At 41.2% G+C, this 20849-nt stretch overlaps 1 protein-coding gene across 1 annotated transcript in view; it reads left to right on the top strand.

The window, feature by feature from the left end:
* nwd2 (NACHT and WD repeat domain containing 2) overlaps positions 1-20849 on the top strand; it is a 44761-nt gene that overhangs the window by 3460 nt on the left and 20452 nt on the right. The window contains exons 2-3 of the mRNA XM_023420841.2: positions 5686-5774; positions 16003-16119. Of these exons, the coding sequence (XP_023276609.2) occupies positions 5686-5774; positions 16003-16119 (206 nt within the window). The remainder of the gene's footprint in view (positions 1-5685; positions 5775-16002; positions 16120-20849) is intronic.

The following is a 20849-nucleotide window of genomic DNA, read 5'->3' as shown; positions in this document are numbered from 1 at the left end:
TCCTCTTGTGTCTTCCTCCGTGCCTCCGCTGTTGTTCTGAAGGGAGAGAGTAAGCTCACTCTGAAAAGTCTGGCAGCAGCTTTTAGTGACCTCTCTGAATTTTCCAGAGCGGTGAGGAGCAATCCTACACCTCCAGGACGTCTCTCTGACAAATTCAGCAGTTGCCCTCGCACGCTTGTCTAATTCCTTTCAAGGAACACTCTGTAAAAATATTTCATCAGGGAATGATGGCGATGATAGCAAGCAGCCCGCTAGATACACCTGAGTAAAATTACATAGCGATTATTCACTCGTAACCAACATGATTAACCTCGAGAAAACTAGTGTGGCCTGAAAGCAGTTTATAACTAAAGGGAATTTTATTTTATGTGCACATTGAGAGCTGTGCTGTTGGAGGGTTTGGGGGCCTAATACTGATAATTGAGACTGAAAATGAACAAAATCTTACCAGTAACTTTCAATGAATGTTTTATTCAATGTCTTTTTGAAAGATATTGTAATTTTACAAACCTCTCACTATTAATGGTTACATTTAATGTCATCTTATTGTAATGTGATAAGGATTTAACCCTCGCCGAACACTGTATTATTTAGTTTTGTTACATCACAGGTATTATATACTTTACTTACCTTCTTTAGCTTCCTATTATACATGTTTACAGAATTTATGGACTACTTTGGGGGAGAAATCTTTCCCAACTATAATTTTGAGATTCTATTTTCAGAACACATTTAATTGTAAGAAGAAGAAAAAAAAAAAAAAGATGTATTGATTAACTTTCCAAAGATGAGGAGTAGCTACTTCACTTCAAAAATAACATAAATATTCAACACATCTCACATACTTAAATTGTCCTTGGAATATGATGCATGTTCTCTTCCTTTCTCTAGATCTTACCAAAAACAGACAGAAATAAAATATTGCATGCAAAATTTACCATCCAAGATTAATAGGTAATATTTAGCAATATAAAATACAATTTCAATTTCTAGTGAGGAAGTATAAAATAGATGTAAAATAAATAAAATTGATAGAATAAATCTTTCTACACAAACTGACCATCCTCCAAATCTGCATAACTTATGTTATAAAATAAGCAAACACACTCAGAAACTCACCACCTACTAAAGAATTACATCACACCTTCAAACAATATGAGTTAATCCTTCTGAAATTGTCCAGCTCAAATTACCGAATCACATTCGATGGGAAATTGTTAATATTAAACCCCTGAAAACCACAAGATAACATGCACTGTGTGTCCATGGTTACCTGCTGTCTCTCCACAGAGCAGAATCTCTGTGATCTTCAAAATTGGTCATCATGGCTTATTATTGGGCGTTAAAATGTCTACTGTGTTCCTGGCGTAAATGTGAACATGTCAGACCCTAAAAGCCCCACTAGTGGTTTTGAAGGTAACAGCTGTTAGCACAGATGTTACCCAGTGAACTGGTTATAGTACATTTTTATGTTTGGTAGATTAATGCTGGTTCCACGTGCAGCCACTGTGATGGTTATTTAATCAAACACATTATTTTAGTGGCAGAGAGGCGGGGAAGTTCTGCTATCACTGCTACATCCACTTCCGTCTTTTACTGTACGTTGTCAAGGCTTAACATCAAGCTTGGGTGGTGGCACAATAACCTCCAGTGGATTTCCTTTATCCTGATTCAGTGGTATTCAGATAACCTGTAGGGTCTCCCTGTGCTCAGGAAATGCACATCTGGCCTTTATGGATGGCTGATTTACACAGCCACAATTAGCCTTCAGCATCTTCCAGGTCATTCGGTATCGATTTGCTCACTGACTGTGTGTATGCATCATTGCGGTGCAGGTTCAGATCTGCACATTAGAGAGTTTGGCATACCCCTTTGTACACCGAGAAAGAAAGAGAACATGTTTGGCTTTCATTTTTGGTCTTTTGATGTCCATTCTGCTGTATTGTCAACTTTAAGACATTTATGCTTTATTGTGAAATGTGATGATTGATGAGATACCAAGACAAGTGTAAGAGTACGTAACCTGCTGTGGGGTGTGAGCTGAATTTGCACCTATAAAATGCCAGAAAATATAGTTTCCCAAAGTCCAAGGTGATGTCTATACGTATATTTTTATCTGACCAAAACCCAAAGATTTCTAATTTACGGTGATATAAAACAAAGAAAAACAACAGAACACTAGGACTAGAAAGTGTTTTTTGCTTGATAAAATGACGAAACAATTATTAAACTTGTTAATTTAAGTTTATGGCCACTGACACCAACAACATCCCTGACTTATTAAAACATGCTCGACCAGTGGTTTCCACAACAACAACAATTTCTCAGATTTTCTCCTCCAAAAAATATTAAATTGTTAAGCAAAATCATCACTCAGATTTATCTGGTTCCAGTCTCCGGACAAATCTGCTCTAGACCAACCACCAAAATGAGCATCTCTATATATTTTAGCCAATGTCTCAGTCATACACAATATTCTTTTATATCTGTTAGACTGAAAATGACAAGAGCCTTGGTCTCCACATGATGCAAATCTCTTGTTTAAAGGGTCAGTTCACAACACATTTTAACATTTAGCAAGCTGCACCTAACTGTACAACTTGCTGTAACTCTAACTCTTGCGTGAAATACTAGCTGTGACCAACAATTCACTACACACCTGACCAAGAAAACATCTGTTTTCAAATCAGGACAGACAGTTTCAAGAATGCTGGATAAATCATGACTCTTGTGTTCAACCCAGCTGCTTCCTGTCTCATCTGCAAGCAGAAAGCTCCTGTTGTCCAGTAGCACAAACATCCAGACCTCTCTGCTCGGTATGAGGGAGAGGAGAGGAAGACACAAGCTGCTCTGCCTCTGAATGCGTGTAGTTGAAATTTATTGTTGGAAAAACACTGGAGTTTTAGTCTGTGTTCAAGCAGCCCTGTGGCCAGTGGCCTCCAGGTAATTTGAGCTTGAGACCACTTCTCTGGTGCTATTCAGCCATGCAGATCCGCTCCACTCCATTACAATGGAGGTGAGTGGAAGCACTGAAGCACTGATTATCCTGAATAACAGAGACACTTTCTTGAAAGACATGTTGCTGAATTCTTAAAAATTTTGTCACTGTTGTGTGCACCATGAATTCAATTACTTTCACCTCCATTTCAGCTTCCATCCGTACTGGGATGGAGGCTGAAATCTTCAAGGTGGATATCGCAAAACCTGTTGAACCAACCCTTTAAGCTCAGATACACACAGACACACACACACACACACACACACACACACACTCTGTTGCATCTTTGTCAGTGTGGATGACCACTGTGCCACAGCATTGTTCTATTTGCTAAGACACTTGTCTTGTGGAATTCGCTCTCTCTCTCTCTTTTAATCAGAGGTCTCTAAGCAGTTGTGCATACCAAATTCCTCTGGAGTGTCAGTTGGTGTAGCTTGATGAGAGCAGAGTGATTGCTTTGTCAGAGCCTTGTTGATGAGACTCGGAGAGTGCAGCTGTAGAGTGACCGCTGTGTGGAGGAATGAAGAACCAGCTGAGGAAATGTCAGTATAACTAACTTTATAGTGTTGTAATGCTGTTGGTTTAGCTTTCTGCCTTGTTTTAGCTGTGGAACCATGGACATTATTGATGCTGAGTAGAGCTGAAATGGATTTATCAAGCAAAAAAGACAAACATTCACTGGTTGCAGCTTCTCAAATGTGGGGTTTTCCAGCTTCCCTTTGTTTTATATAAGCGTAAATTGAATATCTTTGAGCTTTGGCCTATTGTTCGCACAAAACAAGCAATTTGAAGATGCCCTCTTAGACCCAGGAAACTCCTGATGGGCATTTTAAAAGTATTTTTAAATTCTATAGACAAAAAAACTAATTGAAAATGTGAAGAATCACTACTTGCAGCCCAAGCACGAAGCATGAAAGACTGGCAGATAAGAAGGGAAAGAACCAGGAACATTTGGCTGTATGTCTCTTTTCAACTCGCCGCCAATGAGTTCCCGAAAGGGCAACGGAGGAAGAGAGAAAAGAAAATTAAGTGAGAAAGAAAAAAAGAGAGAGAGCTGACGGGACATATCTAAAAGAAAAGATAGATTGGTCGGCACTATTGAAATAAACAGATTGGAAAATTAGAGGAAGGGACACACAGCGAGGAAGGAGGGTGAATGTAGCATCTAGTCTTTGTTCCGTTGTGTGTGGGTGTGCACACAACGGACACACACATACGTCAGGCTGCCACAACTCATCATCATCATCCCACAAAAAAAAAAAAGAGAGAGAAAGAGAGCGAGAGAGGAAGAAGCGTCTTGCCGTTATCAGCACAATACAAACAACAACACAGTTTAGTCTGTCAGGTCACATCGAGACACAGTTCAGCGAGATACGGATTTGAATTGCACTTGTTTTCTACCATTTAACACTTCCCAAACAGAGAAACAACGTTCAACCTAAATTCTCTCTGCTATTTTTGAACTTATGATGTCAGCTGTGTCACCATAAGATATTTTACATTTATCCTAGAGTAATGTGTCTCCGATGGAGTGAGATGAGAGCTCCACTGATGCAGCAACTGCCATTTATTTCATTTGCATACTATTACAGCCGTTCGGCTTTGATTTGACATTTTGCTCGGGTAGCTGTGGGCGGATACATGTACGGTCACGGCCCAAAGCCTTACTAAAGATAGATGAGAGAAAGATACGTCAGACCAAATCTGTGGGCTCTTCTACTCACGCTGCGTATGACACGATTTTGCAGCTGAGGGGCGGTTTGTGCGGCGTCCACCACGTGCGTTCTTTGCGCACGCGCATGCAAGTCGGCTACTTGGTCACACAGGGGCTCTCTGTTGGGCATGTTCTGTTTTTAACTATCCATCCACACCCTTCAGAAAAAGAGAGGGAGAAAGAGACTGGGCCTGTCCAAATAAATTACAGTAACCATTTGGAAGACAGTGAAAGAGAGAGGTGAGGAGGAAAGAAAGTGGGACACAACATAGATGCCGTGGGCACTCACTCTGTGACACTCCGACTGTCCAATATGATCACTGCCTTTGTAATGCTGCATAATCCCACATTCTTCAACAGAGTGTGTCAGCGCTGGCTCTTCTAGGGAATCATGTTTTCATGGGTGTGAAGAGTGGGTGGTGCTACCTTTAATACCTCCATGAGTGATATTACAGGTTAAACGATTAGTCAGTTACTTGATTAGCCAGTCAACGTACAATTGATCAACTATTTTTATTATCAATTAATTCTAGTTTTTAAGCAAAACTGACAAACATGTGCTCGCTCCATTTGCTCATATATAAGGATTTGTCACACATCAGTAAACTGAATGCATTTGAACTGTTGGTCAAACAAAACAAGCAATTTGAGGATGTCACCTTTGGCTCTGAGAAATGGATATGAGCAGATTTAACGATACTAAACTGATGTTTTTACACACAAAACTACTAATCAATTAAGAAATTAATCAGCAAATTAATAGGTAATGAAAATGTGTGTGTGTAATGTGTATTTCCCAAAATGTTAAACTATTTGTTTAATCTTCTTTAATTGAACAAGCCAAGCAACTAATTAGAGCTTTTGAAATAATTTACACATTGTTTCTGCTTATATACACAAGTGCTCAAAGTCTGTGTTTTTGTACATGCTAGCAGAGAACTAGAATCACATTGCCTTTCTCTTTTGTTTCCAGACACAGAAGCAGAGAGGAACGCACTGAAAGAGCACGTCTACCCCAAACTACGAGACTTCTGCAGGGAGAACTATGGGATTGAATTCCAGGTAACTTGCTCCCTTGCCTTTTTACTTCTTTCATCTGAACTTACCTATAGCTCCAGAGACCTGTGACTTCCAGAGCTGTAGTTTGCCAGAACTGACTGTTAAGTGTCTCCAAACCTACGTCGTGGCTCACACATGGCTCCATTGCCTGGAGAAGTCCCCAGAGCCATATGCAGAGGTCCCTGTCCCTTTAAGTGGCCAGAAGGCCAGCATAGATAAGGCTTCCATCGGTGCGGCCTGGCACAAATTTAGCTGTGGATAAGGCAGCATGATGCAAGGGCTTTCCCTTTGTTGTTGTGGGAGAGTTGCCGCACTCTCCCAGTGGTGCCCACTGATCAAGATCATTTGCATTGCAAATCAGCATCAGTGTATACAGAAAGATTGCTGTCAGAGGTTTGTTTGTTCCAAGAGAGCCCTCGAGTCTGACGGAGATTTCTGCCATAGATTGTTGCTGGAAGGATTTGAGGAGTTTTGTTTGCAACGCGGGGACTTGCAACCCCTGAATTGTTTCGTAAGCTGTAGTCAGCGGGGTGTCGGCAGCTAATTCTCATTTCATGCTAAGAATGTTTGGATCATAAACAGCTCCAAGCACATACCATTCAAAGATGTTATAACAAGAGCTAAGTCTTTAGAATACCATGTCTATATGCACAACGATTGTCCAGTCGTTTGCACAGATGGCCGTTGTTCATATTTTAGTGATTCTGAAGATCAGCTGGTTCTGACAGAATCATGTTTTCAAATTCTTGGCATACTATTTGAATATGAAAAAAAAACCTACAATTTGTTGAAAGTAAAACCCACACTGAATTTCAGCAGATTTAGTTAATTTAGTTACAGGTATAAATCATGAATGTTGAAGTGTTTTGTTTTAGGTTAAAAATCAGAATCAGAATCAGTAAAACCTGACTGTCCATCTCAAGGCAGGCACAGCTCACATACGATAAAAATATGCACACCAAGTCCTACTGGCATTTAATTTATTTTCCCTGGACAGAGGTTTCTGATAACGGTGGCCGAAAATCGAGGAAATGACTTTCGAAGGGAGAGTGACGGGTCGTATGTGATGAGATTTGTTGTATGTCTAAATGTTCAGATTTTTACTTTAGATGAGCTAATTTACCCCCCAGTCATAGTTCCGTATAAACACTACATTCTTAGACCATGGAGTAGGAAATGACAGGTGTTACATACATTTCACTGTACCACACCTGTGTTTTTTTAAGCTTAGCCACCTGTACACATCTGTTTACACATGTGTAAACTAGATGAAACCACACTACAGACCTTTCTCTGGGACTGCTAAGAGAAATCAAAAACAAATAAATCCCTGCTTCTTAGAAATTTGGAGCTTTCGGTTGCAGTTAAAAACCACTTATCCTCAATCACTGTTTTGTTGTTAAGCTTGTTTTCTCTTTGCAAATCTCTATCATAAGACTAGCAAGTTACTGAATACCATTGATCATTTGCCATCTATTGGAAAGCTACAAAGCAATGAACATGCCAACCAAAGACAGTTTCACCACAGATTTAATGTCCCAATGATTCATAGTGATGAACCTAAAGCCTCTCTTATACTGTATGTCTTGCACATACAGCCAGTTGAAGAACTTTGCATGGTTTAACATAGATATATATCCAATATCACATGTGCCACTCAAATCAGGTCAAAGGGTCAAACCCACCAAACAAAAAGACATAACAAACATCCCTGCATTTCTCAAATTTCTGTGTGAGATATAGAGAAGTGATGATAATGCAGGAAAAGCCAGGCAGAGAGGTTTTGGCTCCGGTGTCTGTGGCCACGTGTCTGTCTGGTGATTCAGCTTGCTGTGACGAAGCGTGAGCTGAAATGATTATGCAGAAGGCCTGGGAGTTAATACTATGACTCACTTACTCCTCTGTCCCTCCTCCTCTATCCAAATCCCCCACTCCTCTTCCTCACCCACGCCATGTGAGGATTGTCACTTTAGCTAAAACCACAGTTTATTAGGGATTTGTACTTGTGAATTAACATCTTAGTTATCAATCATTTTACGCGTGAAATCATAATGTTTTCACATGTGAAGAGATTCTTTTTCTAGTTGCATTCTTTTTTTTTGCTTTGATTTGTAATTTATTTGCAATCCCCCCTCCCCTTTCACATTCACCCTCTGTCTCACACACGCATCCGCTGGCACACACTGACACACATATGCCAAGCTGATGAAACCCAGTTCTCCCCGGTCCCTCATCACTTGACTCAGTTTCCATCCAGAACCTTCCCTTAAGAGGGATGGAGAGGGATCGCAGGAGATGGAGAGAGGGATAGAGGGAGGAAGAGGGCATGGAAATCCAGCCCAGGGGCCAAGGGCAGCGTCCTCATTCAGTCAGTGCACAGCAGCAGCGGGGGGGGGGTGTCAGGCTCCATGATCCCTTTTTACCATTTCTATTCCCATGTTTTTTGCGCTCTCTTTTTCTTTCTCTCTATTTTTTTTTTCTTTTACAGAAAACAGACACGCACAATGACAAAGAGTGGAAACAGAGGAGTGATGTTAGCTATACAGTGAGGATCAGGGTCAGACGAGGTTTCAGCACGTCTGTAACCATACTAGATTACTGCTGGTGTGTGTGTGTGTGTGTGTGTGTGTGTGTGTGTGTGTGTGTGTGTGTGTGTGTGTGTGTGTGTGAGGTTTGGCTTCCCTTAATCAGTGGAAATAAAATAACCAGTCTCCAAACATGTGGTGTTATTGGTTAAACACTGATCAGTGGATTTTCATGCTGGTTGTGGTTGAATTTTTGGCCATGCAAACACAGAGTCATTCGCCATCTGATTTATTTGTTGGGCCAGCCTGAGGATCTGGATCACGTAGGGTGGTATTGTATTGACACCGAACACCTGAATGGAGATGATAGTGAGACACATGCTGCATTACAATCATCACAGGAGAAGCCAGGCAGTATTGTGTTTATTTGAGGTGAGACAGAGTGTGAACTGTGTTTTGCAGCGTAAAATAATATGCATTACAGCTCTTTTGGAGCGGGGCTGGTTGTTAATTGGTGGCACATCATGCTGCTGACAGTGCTGGTGTTTTCTCTCTATTTGGGTTTGTTTAGGTCGACCTCATTTTGGATTAAACGTAACTATTCTCAGGTTTGTTGGTATTCGCTTGGGTCTCTGTCTTTGAAAATTATTTTGTGAACATCAGGTTTGGGTCAATTTTCCACAAGTCATATCAGGTCCTGAGAAGAGCCTTCTTTATTTTTCACATTTTACACATAAAATAAATATTTACACATACAAATCAACAAATCTATGATTTCTTACATTATAATCCAATGAAATACATAATTTAATACCTGTCTGTTATTGGGTCCATTATCAGACGTACCACTTACTATATTTATTAATGGATAGACTTATCAAATAAATTGTTTTTTTTTGTGGCTTGGCAGACTCCTAAACAACACTGATGGCCTCTTGGAATATGCTTTCGTTTGTCTGGTAGTATTACTGCTGTTGTTGTTACAGTTTGTCTTTCATATGTTTTCTGTTGTGACCTGTACGACTTATGTCTCTTTTGTTATTTGTCACTTTGCACTGGCGGCCAATCTAGTTTCCCTTGTGGGGAATAATAAAGTTATTTAATAAAGTTATCTATTCTCTTTTTTGGCAGCCAGGAAACAGGAAACTTTTTTTTTTTTTTTTGAAGGCGCATGTGTTTTTATTGTTGCAGCACATGATAACATCCCAGTGAACTGGTTTGATGATTTGCAGGTGAAAAGGCATTTAAGTATCAATTAAATCTGGACAAAATTTGTTTATTTGAAATTAGTTAAAACTAATTAACAAAAAATCCCAGTTGACATGTTGATTCCATTTTATGGAGTTTGTGGTGCTGATGAATCACATTATACTGAGAGTGATGTTTCTAATATTTTGTCCATCCTATTCATATCAACAATGGCAAACTAAATGTTAGAGGTGAAAACTAAAGTTTCTACATGTAGCAGCTGGTGCCACAGGATTTCCTGGACATATTTACAGCCACAGCTGCACAAAAGCAGCTATGAATTAAAATTCTTTACAAACACCACAGCGTTATTGCAGGGGATTATGAGAGAGGTGCCTCAGCAATACTGCAACAGGGATTTATTATTTATTAGTATTAACAGTTTTTATTGTGGGAATGTCCATTTGTCATTCGGTACAACCCTAAAATCCCAGTTCCCATTATCTTAACCCATTTTGCATTTTTAAGACACAATTCATCTTGTTACAGTACTATCACTTCCCCCCACATGCAGGAGTGAAACTGACTACCAGGGCTGCTGGAAGCAGTTAATAATGTGGTCAAACCTCGCTATGGTTGACAAACTCACTGCCCATCACACACACACACAAACGCGCGCGCGCGCACACACACACACACACACACACACACACACACACTTCGACAGTACAATTATAATAAAAGTTTCCTGGCCACAGCTGTGCAAATCTATTCAACGGCTGTCACTCAGGCGTCTTTTACAACTCACAACACAAGCAGCAAGATAGAAGACAAGATGAGGGGTGAGACGACATTTCACGACTATTAAAAAAAAGCCTTTTCATAAAGTCTATTATGCTTGCACTTAAAGGAGAGAGAGTATGGCTGTCAGATTGGCTTTGTCAGAAAAAGACGCAGTGCTCTTCGAATATGTCACCCACTTAAAATTTAAAAGCTAATAATTTATTTTTTAGGTCTTTTCACAAGCTCTTAAATAGCTTTTATTGACAAAAAGGTTCTCTCCATTTTGTGATAGACAATCTCACGCGTGACCATACGTTTTTGCATTTTCTACAGACTGAAAGTTCAGATGCAGAAAACTTGAAAAGGAGAAACACTTCAAAGCATGAAGTATGGCATGAACCCTGTTTATTCATCAGTCTTCCATCTGTTTACCTGGCTGCTATATTTCTTGTTTTTGTCTCTCTCACTCTTCTCTCAGTCTGTTTCTTTTCGCTCTTTGGCAGCACACCACCATCTCCATTCACTGTCCTGCTCCGAGATGTTCTTTTTCCTCTATTCAGTCTCTACAGAAATACATCAATATGCCAACTGCCTCCAAGGGAATGATACTGACAATCAGCAAAGATAATCAAAAATCGAATAGTAAATACATCTAAGGCTTCAGTTACGCTGTATTTTTACAACCCTTGGGAGAACTCTTCTGTAGAGAGGATGTCTTATTACTGTCTCCATGAAGGTTATATTTTCAGCCCTGTCAGTTTATCTGTTGTCAGCAGGATATCTCAGAAAATATAAACATATTTCTCCTAAATGTGACGGACAGATGGTTTAAATTGGTTGGATAAAATCACAACAAAAAGTTTTTTAAATCCAAACTGTGAAACTGACAGAGACCTGATTCTAAATTCTATTTAAGTTGTTTTTTTTAATAAAAATCTAAATACAAGTGATCTCATTGATCTTGGATCTTTCTTAGTACCCTCTACTACACTTTCTCTCCTACCCCTAAAGCAGCCTTAGCTCCGGTCAGCCTTCGTTTACTGGGTAGCCGGACTGACTAAGAGACACTTAGCTGCACAGTAGTGGTCTGCAGTTAACCCACTGGTTGAAGAAGAGTGACGTTACCCAAGTGATATACTGCGGGTCACGTTTCTCTGATTAGAGAAATAAATGGACTCAGAGCAGCAGGTTCCCTTGAGCAGCAGTTTGTTTACACCATTAGAGTAAACTTGTAGAGCCTAAGGTTTGAGGCGTGTATTCGGTTAAAATGCAAAACAGCCTGTATGCCCCAAGATATTCAGTTTCTAAAACACTTTCATTGATTTGAAAATGAATGTATAGTATTTTAACAACGGGTTTTGATGAGCGTAGAAATGTCCAGATTGATTGAGCTATAGGGCAGCTGAGAGATGAGAATATATAGAAGAAGCTGTGTTGATACTTTGACTCTACTCCCAGTATACACCGGCTCTCATGAATTTTAAGACATTTTTATCAAGTCTGGCAAATATTCCGATGTCCCACAGGCAATATTAGCCACGGAAAGAATGCAAACAGTTGAATATCAATTCTTTCTGTCCATTATTATAGTTCAGGTTTGTTCGTTAAGCCTCCTTTAAGAGGGGTTTTACTGCAGAAGCAGTTTGAAAGTTAAGATTTCAGCTGAAAAGAAGCCGAACTTTTCTCAATTACTGCAGTGTGCACAGGCTGGCCAGCAACACCTGCGTCATTCTACTGTGCTGTGATTAGTTTTTCCCTGCGAGTTTATGTCTTGGGTTGAGAAGCTTCCAAGTTGTGCCCGCTCCCATTTAACTCTCAAGCACCTCCATCTGGCGTGGACGCCACTGAACAAACAAACCTCAACTCACATTAAGAATGCTTCTCCCAAAGCTGTGGTCGACAGGCTCTAGAGTACACACAAGCTTTCTTTTCAGCGTACTGCAAGCCTTAGAGTTACTATCAAGAACCTTCTGCCACGAAATTGTATCTCCCTGAGCAGTTTTACCGAAAGCCTGCTCCCTCTGTTAGAGGTGCCTCATTATAGTCATCATAAATCATGTGATCTCAGTACCTCAAGTCTTTGACTGGCTCTTTAACCTTAACTTGCTATGGTTGAGCTACAACGTCAGTGTGTCAGAGCTTGACACAAGGTGTGACATGTGAAATTTCCTCTCAGATCTCATTATTGACAACCTGATTCAACTTTATTAGACTCATGAAGTATAAATGTGACCTCCTATCATAGCTGGCAGACTATTTAAATAACTAAAACATAGCATTAGGAGATCTAACACGGAAGAGTAAAGCTGACTTAACCTCCATCCATGTGATCTGTCTGTGCTTGTTTTTTCAAACAGTTTGTATTTCATATCACTGGTAAAATTTCATATTTGGTGACGGATTTGCTACTAAAACCTGCATTTTCCTCAAGCACTAAGAAAGCTGTATTCATCAAATATTCTTAGAGATTTACTACATGTTCTTAATAAAATTGCCTGCGGTGGGGAGCTTAAGACATATTTATGTTGGCGCTGTATCTATTTTTACTGTTGTCTTTTGCCTGAGAGTCTTTCTGTTGGTGGGGTTTTTCCGCCTTTTTCCCGCCTGATTTCATGCCCTTTCTTCCTGGGCATCTTGGGCATAATCCCAAAGTCTAATAGTCTAACATTCAATAAATAAAAAAGGCTTCTCCTGCACTTGACCTGCCATCGGCAAACGCCTTCCAAGGGCATTAGAAAGCAGCTTAGCAGAAGCTGCTTCGGCTCTTATGTAAGTAACGGCATCCTCACCACCATAGTTTAGGGGAAGAGTGGTGGTGGGGCGGTGGGGCGAGTAATCAGAGAGTGGAAGAGCAAAGACAAAGTTGGCTGAAAGAAAAAGACACAAGGAAGCTGTGAAACATTTCCAGCCAGATCCGGTCCCACAGGAATCTTTTTTTTCCAACTGTGCCTCCTTAACTAATCCCCCGTCCAAGCACTTTCCCTGTTGACCTCAGTAATGTGTCCTTGCCTATTTTGGATAAACATTCCTCGACTGTCTTTTCTTCCCTTTTCTCCCTCATCCCTCCATACTTCAGTGAAGCGCGGCAGGTGACAGGGCAAATTTAATCAGTCCATCCTCCCCACACACATGCACGCAGCGCATGGATATGACTAATGTCTTCATTTATCTTTTAATTACCGTGCATCCTCCCAATCACCTGCTGAAACCCAGTAGAAACCCATCGTAATCGGGGGCACTCATCTCACTTCATTCCCCCTCCCTCCGGTCCTTGTCAACACAGGCCGATTGCAGTCTCCCACACATGTGCGTTGGAAGTTGGAAGTAGATTAGTGACACTGATACACAGTGACTGATGGGCTATGCAATGACTTTTCCACAACAGGCCGACATGAGGGATGCTTATCATGTACGCACTAGTGAGTGGGAGAGATTCTTTCCAAAGTAAAAGCCTTTGGTACTGACAACATGTACATCCACGTAACTATACTTTATCCTAATATACCTAGTCAGCCCATGTGTAATTTTCTTATCACCCATTCACACATTTATATCTATGTTGGTAGCAGTGCCAAAAAAAATTCCATCTCCAACAATTGTGATAATCAGTATATCAAGCAAAAATGCCAAATATTCTCTACAGTGGTGTCTCAAAGGTGAGAATTTGCAATTAATTTGCTACTGTTTAATATAATCTAGAGCTAAAACAGCTAGTTATTTAATGGATGAGTCAAGCAAAAGAAAATATATTTTGAAAATCAATTAATCATTTAAGTAATTTTCAAGCCAATTTCCAAATGAGGATTTCCTGCTTGTCCTTGTCTTACGTGATAATAAATGGAATATATTTTGGCTGAGGACTGTTGAAAATTGAAGACAATTAATCAACTATACAGTTAATCATAGAAAATAGATGAATGAAGTGGTTCCCTCCAGCTTCCAACATGAACCTGAATGGCGGTGATATGATCCACAGGACAGGAAAACAAAGAAATTATATTTGCCTGCTACACATAACTTTTTTCTAGTGTCTGCATGTTTTTTGTGGACTACCTCTAATGGAAAGGTGATATTACACCCTTTGGTTGAAGTGGTCACGACAAATAGACATACACTGTGTGACATGGAGTCACAACTACATATTACTTTGTTTTAAGGTGTTACAAGACAGACAGGTTGGAAACAACTGGACTGATTGTTAGTGAAAATATTTGTTAATTGCAGCCCGCGGCTGTGCAAGAAATCTGGAGCTAGCTGACAGCTGTCTCCATCCACAGTAATACAGCTGCTCGCAGGTGCACAGTGACAATCAAGCAGATGAGCTGAGGTGTAGCTCCAGCCCTCCTCCTGCTCCCACCAATAATGGGAGAGGCAGATATCTCCCAGACTGTCAAAGTAAAGTACCACACTTTCAATTTCAGTGCCGTCCAGTTGCACAGGGCTGCCAGTCACTGCTGTTCTCTGCCACACTGCAGATGTGTCAGTCATTGTGCCAGGCTAAACTCATTTGAGCTAGCTAGTCTGGTGAGCAGCAGAGCATGAAGGAAGACAGCAGCCCTCGCTGCTGAATCACTTTGGCTTCACCTCATCACCCCCTGCAAAACCCTCTACTCTTTACTCATCGCCTCTGCCATCAGGGAGACAAACCAGCAGAATAGCTGCAAGAGAGAAGAAGAAGAAGAAGAAGAGAAGAAGAATCATGAGATCACGCACATTATGCATTTTGGGGGCTGAAACCTGAGACTCCAAGCAGCAAAGGCCATGAGGCATAATGTATCTTTTAAAGCTGCATGTTAGGCCCCAACCAGTAGTCTAAAAGCTATCTGAGACCCAGGAAGCTGCCTGTGGGAGGGCTTGTTTTCCTCTTAGGCAAGCCTGAGCCAGCAGCAGTGTGGCGTGGGCCACACACACATTTACAGGCGTTTCCTCACCTCTCTCTGTCCGGTGGGAGATTCCCCCTGTGGCGTGTTTACAGTCTGAATTGTCTGAGCTGCCAAAACTTGTGATGAATGTGTTGAGGGAGACCTCCTCTGTCGCGGTTGTATGTGTGTGTGTGTGTTTGTGTGTGTCTGTGTGTATGTTCAGTCAGTCCTCCCTGCTGGTGTCTAGTGGTGAGAGTGGTGTAGTGCTTTTCAGTCACGCAGAGCAGGTGTGTGTGTTGAAAACAGTGATGGCTTTAGTTCAACTGAAATTAGAGGCAATATAGATTAAGTCTACTGATCCTCAGCCATTTTGCTTTTATTTAATTAAACCTTGGCATCGGTTTTCCTTAAATTTCCTTAAATACATTGTATCTCTGTTTAAATGATTTTCTGCTTTTTTCTCAATCAAGTTCATTACATTTCGTTGTGTGCACAGAAACAGATTACTCTGTATTTGGTTGTGATGAAACAGTAATATGTTTGCAAGCTTTACAATTACTATACAAAAAAAGGCTTTTGCAGGAGAAAAAAATATGTCTTCAGGTGTTTTCTACAACAGCAAATTCCCCCTGTAAAGCATATAACCCTGTTTTTAAAAAAAGCTCCATCATTTGCTTATTCTGAACTGCAGAAGGTGTTTGTGCTATTTATTCTCTTCTATTGTTGAACTATTTCACAAAAGACAAGAAAAACTTTTCTATTTAGAGATGTATAACTAGCCATTAGCTGGTGCTTAGCCATGCATTTTATGGGTTTTTTTGTTGCTCTTCTGAAAATATGCTGACATAACACTATGTTTGTGTGTGTTTTCAGGTGGTGGACCTGTACTGGGGCGTAGATCCAGAGGAGTGGGACAGTCCAGAGTTGCAGCGACTGAGAATGAAGCTCCTGGAGGAATGTCTGAAGACTTCAGCGGGACCGTGTTTTGTTGTGAGTATTACACGCTGCATGGATTACAGTTAAGTTAGACGTGTAACGGATTATACAGGTCTGTTTGGATGTTATCTAAGTTCACATCTCTGTGTGTCCACACTTCACATAACAAGTAGAAAATCACTTTAAATCTGTGTCTGCTTCGGTTTCTCCCACCTTCCCTCCCTATCTCATTATATGGCTTTAAGACTGGTCTGTTCTCAGGCTATGTGCTTTTGAAGATCTAATAACACTGAGAAACTACCTAATAATAATGAAATCACGTTTTTCATGCAGACCTGTCTTTTTGTAAGTCCTGTCTTGGTCACATTCGAAAAGTGACACAGAAACGACAAGAGTTACAGTAGCTTTTCAAGTCCTTTTGTGGCAGCTTTTGACAAGTATACACTCTAGAGACCTCTTTCATGTCTTTTTTTAACATGCTCAGTCGACAGAGGGGCCGTACTCGCGTTGGAGAATAGTAAACAGCATATGTACGGCAGCAAAAATTAAACGACTTGACAAATGTGACGAAGACGCTCCATCAAATAGCTTGGGCAGGTATACTGTAAAACACTGAAAATCCATGGAAAGCTAAAATTACACTTGTGTGAATGAGTTATGTGAAGACCTCTGCAAGGAGAGAGAGAGTGGCATGACGCGTAATTATGGCTGACATTTCAGTGATCTTTTTTAGATAATTTTAGGCCACATAAAAAAGTCAGGCACGAGGAAAGGAAAGGGTGAAGACAGGAGTGAAGAGACGAAGACGACGGGAAGAGAAATTGATGGTGAATTATTCAAATGGAACAGATCCGTTTCTAGAGGTTGAAATTGAGGTGAGAGATCACAGGGAAGGGTAATGCATTATGGGTAGGACAGGAGCCCTGGTCTCCAGGGAGCATAATCTCCTTCCCCAGACTGAGTTTTGTATTTCCTTCTTCTCCCACCCTGTATGCTCTGCCTCCTCCTGCTTCTCTCATTCACAAGTTCTCTATGACAAACAAAATAAAACAAACAAAAAAAATCTGCATCTTAATCCATTCCAGTTTATTTGTAGCAGAGTGATGCTCCTTATTTCAGGCAAGTGTCTCTCATTACAGAAACATTCTTCTATCAGGTAACAGTGTGTGAGTAACAAAAAGAAGTGACCATATTCCACTGCCAAATTCTCACACTGGTTTTGATCTAATCTGAAAATATACATTTCCACTGCACTCACATGGGAAAGATATACATAATTATGTAAATTAAGTATGTGCACAGTTGATACTTTGCTTCCAGGCTCCAGGCTCCTCACGAGAATACACCAGCCTCAGCACGGCAGAGTTTGGGACGGGACAATAATAAACTCACCCCCTAACAACTACATTAGATGCAGACTCTGACACCAGCCATTATGTGGAATCACTAAGCTAACTTAGTGACTCCAAAATAACAATACAGCTTCATAATAGTCAAACATATTTATTATGCCATGTCCATGACAACTAAGAAAACTCCATCTGCAGGTAAGGAGATATGTGCTTGAAAGATCTGAAACAAGCTTATGGAAGGTCCCCAGGTTAAGCTTGTGTTGTCAAAATGAGCATCGTATTTTGCATGAAAGCGTCATAAAGCACGAGCCAAACAACAATAAAAGCAAATGAACTCACACCACATGTTAACTCATTTACAATCAACAGAAAAGTAGATAGAGGGTAACAGTGTAGCAGAAATATGACATAATCCACAAAACAGATCTGCAGTAAAGCAGTAACACAGGCAGCACTGTTGCAGAAGCTACTGCTCTCACCAAGCACACAGTATATAACACACCACTAAACAGAGCCAGCGCATCAGCTCACATAAGTTAGCCCAAGCAAAAAATGTAACTTACCTCAGTGAAAAACTGTGGCAGTTTCCACTGTCCCAAGCAGAGTCATCACAAATAGGAAAACCATCTTTGGCTTAAAATGGCATCTCTAGTCCAGAGTGGGCATGACAAACAATTGATGAAGACAATCATGAAACACCAACAGAGGTAGAGGCAGTGAAGGGCAAGCAGTAATGTTCTGTTAAAGCTGCCTTAAAGCCACATAATCAGTGTTAACAAGCATGCTTTCTTATGAAATGCTTTATTAACTGCAGCAGCATTAGCACTAGTGTTAGCAGCAAAGTTAGCAGGTGTGGTAGCACCTCAAAAAAGTAGGCGGGGCACTAACAGCTTGAACAGACCATCCCCCACCAAAAGGTGTGTTGGATATGTGTTGCAGGGAGTAGAGTTTGTCATGTGACTGTAGCAGCCTGCATGATTTTTCTGCCTGGTATACAACACTTTGCATAAAAGTTGCCATAAAATACATACATATATATTGTTTGTGAAATGTAGTTGTCATATATGGTGAAGAAGAATATTTCTTGCCACATCTAACAGGAGTATTTGTTACAGATCCTGCCTGGGTACCTTGGTACTGAGCCCAGCACTTTGAACAGTTGATTGCTGTTAGTGTTGGCAGTCCAGGAGTTGTGTTAAACTTTTAGACTGCATTGTGAAACTTGATGTCATGGCCTCTAAAGCCCAATGAGACATTGTATGTGGTCTGGGGCTGTACAGTATAAGCTCAATCAGGCTAAACGGGGCTGAAATGAACAGATCTGAGGTAAAAAGAAGTGACACAGCCTCCCCCTTTTTCTGCTGCTGGCTTGCTGTTTGCTGCGGTGTTGTACACGCCGCACTGATTTCATTCATTCCCATCAGCTTCGCCGCCCTCTGTCCCTGCTGCAATTTCACCATCTTAACCCCAACTGACCCCAAGCAATACCAGACAACACACTGAGGGAAAGTAAATGCACACAAACTCAGGTACATACACACACACAGAGACAGCTCTTTGTTCTTTCTCCCTCTGATTCACCTTTCTTTCTCTCTCCTGCTTCCAAACACACACCCACACATACAAACAGAGCATCTTGACCTGAGGCATTTTCTCTGTCATGAGATTGAGAATCAGCTGGGGTTTACTCTAATGCTGGGTGATACAGACTCTTTACACCCCTCTACACACCCACATACTCCAGAGACACACACATGCATCTATAGTGCACGTCCTCCCCATCTGGCTGGTTAAATCTTTAATGGCATATTCTAATGCTCTGCTCTCAGTGGTGAATGCAATTGAATGCAATTTTTTTGCTGAGGAGCCCACAATAGCTCCACAGAATTAAGTCCCATTCAGACATGTCAGAGCCAGCTGCTGCGCTCCCTGCAGCCTGGTTCCCCGTCGTCGCCACACAGGCCGGCTGGCCCTGTTTCCAGGACTGGGGTGCTCCAAGCGGCAACGGTGGCGGCCGATCCTTTGATCAGGGACTTGGATCCTCGATCATGACAGTTCTAGGTTGTCTGGGCCATCTTCGGAATACCGTTGTTTATTTCTACAGGGTGGTAGACCTAGATATATATGTAAGGATGGGCAAAATGTCAGCAGAATTTAGGGTCTTGTTGTTTCTGCAACAACATACAGTAGGTTTCACACCGTGCGTGTAAGGTTGTGTGTGTGTTGTGTGTGTATTGTTTCTCCTGTGCTTTCGTTTCCCTCATTTTCTTTCTTGTTTCGGTCTCTTTCAAACCTTAGTGGACATGCAGCCATGCTGGTCTCAACACACCATTTATCATCACGTTCACCCACTCGGGTGCCCACCTCAAATGCTGCTGCACAACTGTCACCCCAGCTAACATGCATGCACACATAGTGCACTTATACACACAACCACATGGATGTACAGAGACTTCAAAGAGAAGCTGCTCTGGGGGTCTGCAGCCCACAACAACAACTGTCACAGAGCCCAGTGCATGGATCAGAGGGGAGAAAGCGGATGAAACAGAAGAATACGGGGGGTGTGATGTGCTTGTATCAGAGAGAAGAGGAGAGATAAATAGAGGGGGAGGTGGTGAGAAAAGGGCAGGATGGGAGTTTGAGGAGGGAAGAACAGGTTCCTTAGAAACACTACAGAGGAAACAGAGAGACAGGGTTGACATGCGTAGTGTAGGTGTGTTTCCTGCTGCCACAGAGGATCTGTGCAACAACTGGAAACCTCTTACTACTCTCCTCATTCACCTCCATGAATCATTCAGGGCTGTGAAGTCCCTCCTGTTATTCAGTATCAAAATAATAGCTTTAGATATCTCGTCTAGTCCTTATCTCTTTTATGTATTTCTGTTTTGTAACCTCTATGTAAGGACTCTTCATCTCAACCTTGTTATTGCTATAAAAGCAAGTTCTTTTCATCTAGCAGGAGTGTATGACCATCAAGGTTTAGAGTTGTCTTAGTTCATAAAAACAGAAAGAGTCAACTGTTATATAACCAGCTTTTTATTGGACATGTCAGTCTTTCTTTATGACTAAGAGTCAGTTGCAGCAAGTGTCTTTCAAAGGGCACTGCTGAATACAAGACAGGCGGCAGTGAACACACACCACACCACACCTGGGTGAGGGGGGCTTTTCTCTAACCTGTCGATCCAATAAAGCCGGTTTCCATAGCAATAGCAGGGGTTGGCATGGTGATGGTGTCATTGACCCGGAGATTAAGCATGACAATGAGCCATGACTGTTTTTTTTTTCTTTTCCTCCCTTCTTCTTTCCTCACCTCTCCTCTGCTCTCCAACAGTCTCAAATTCCCTCATGTAAAAAACACTAAAACTTGATAAATGCCTCAAGGACGCGTATCGGCAAACAGTATGCAGACCCTCATCCAGTTTTGCAGCTCTT

This window comes from Seriola lalandi, unplaced genomic scaffold (genome assembly GCF_002814215.2).
Source record: "Seriola lalandi dorsalis isolate HSWRI2012SDOR001 ecotype SW California unplaced genomic scaffold, Sedor1 jcf7180002054658, whole genome shotgun sequence".
Taxonomy (NCBI): domain Eukaryota; kingdom Metazoa; phylum Chordata; class Actinopteri; order Carangiformes; family Carangidae; genus Seriola; species Seriola lalandi.
This window is presented reverse-complemented; position numbering and strand designations above follow the sequence as displayed.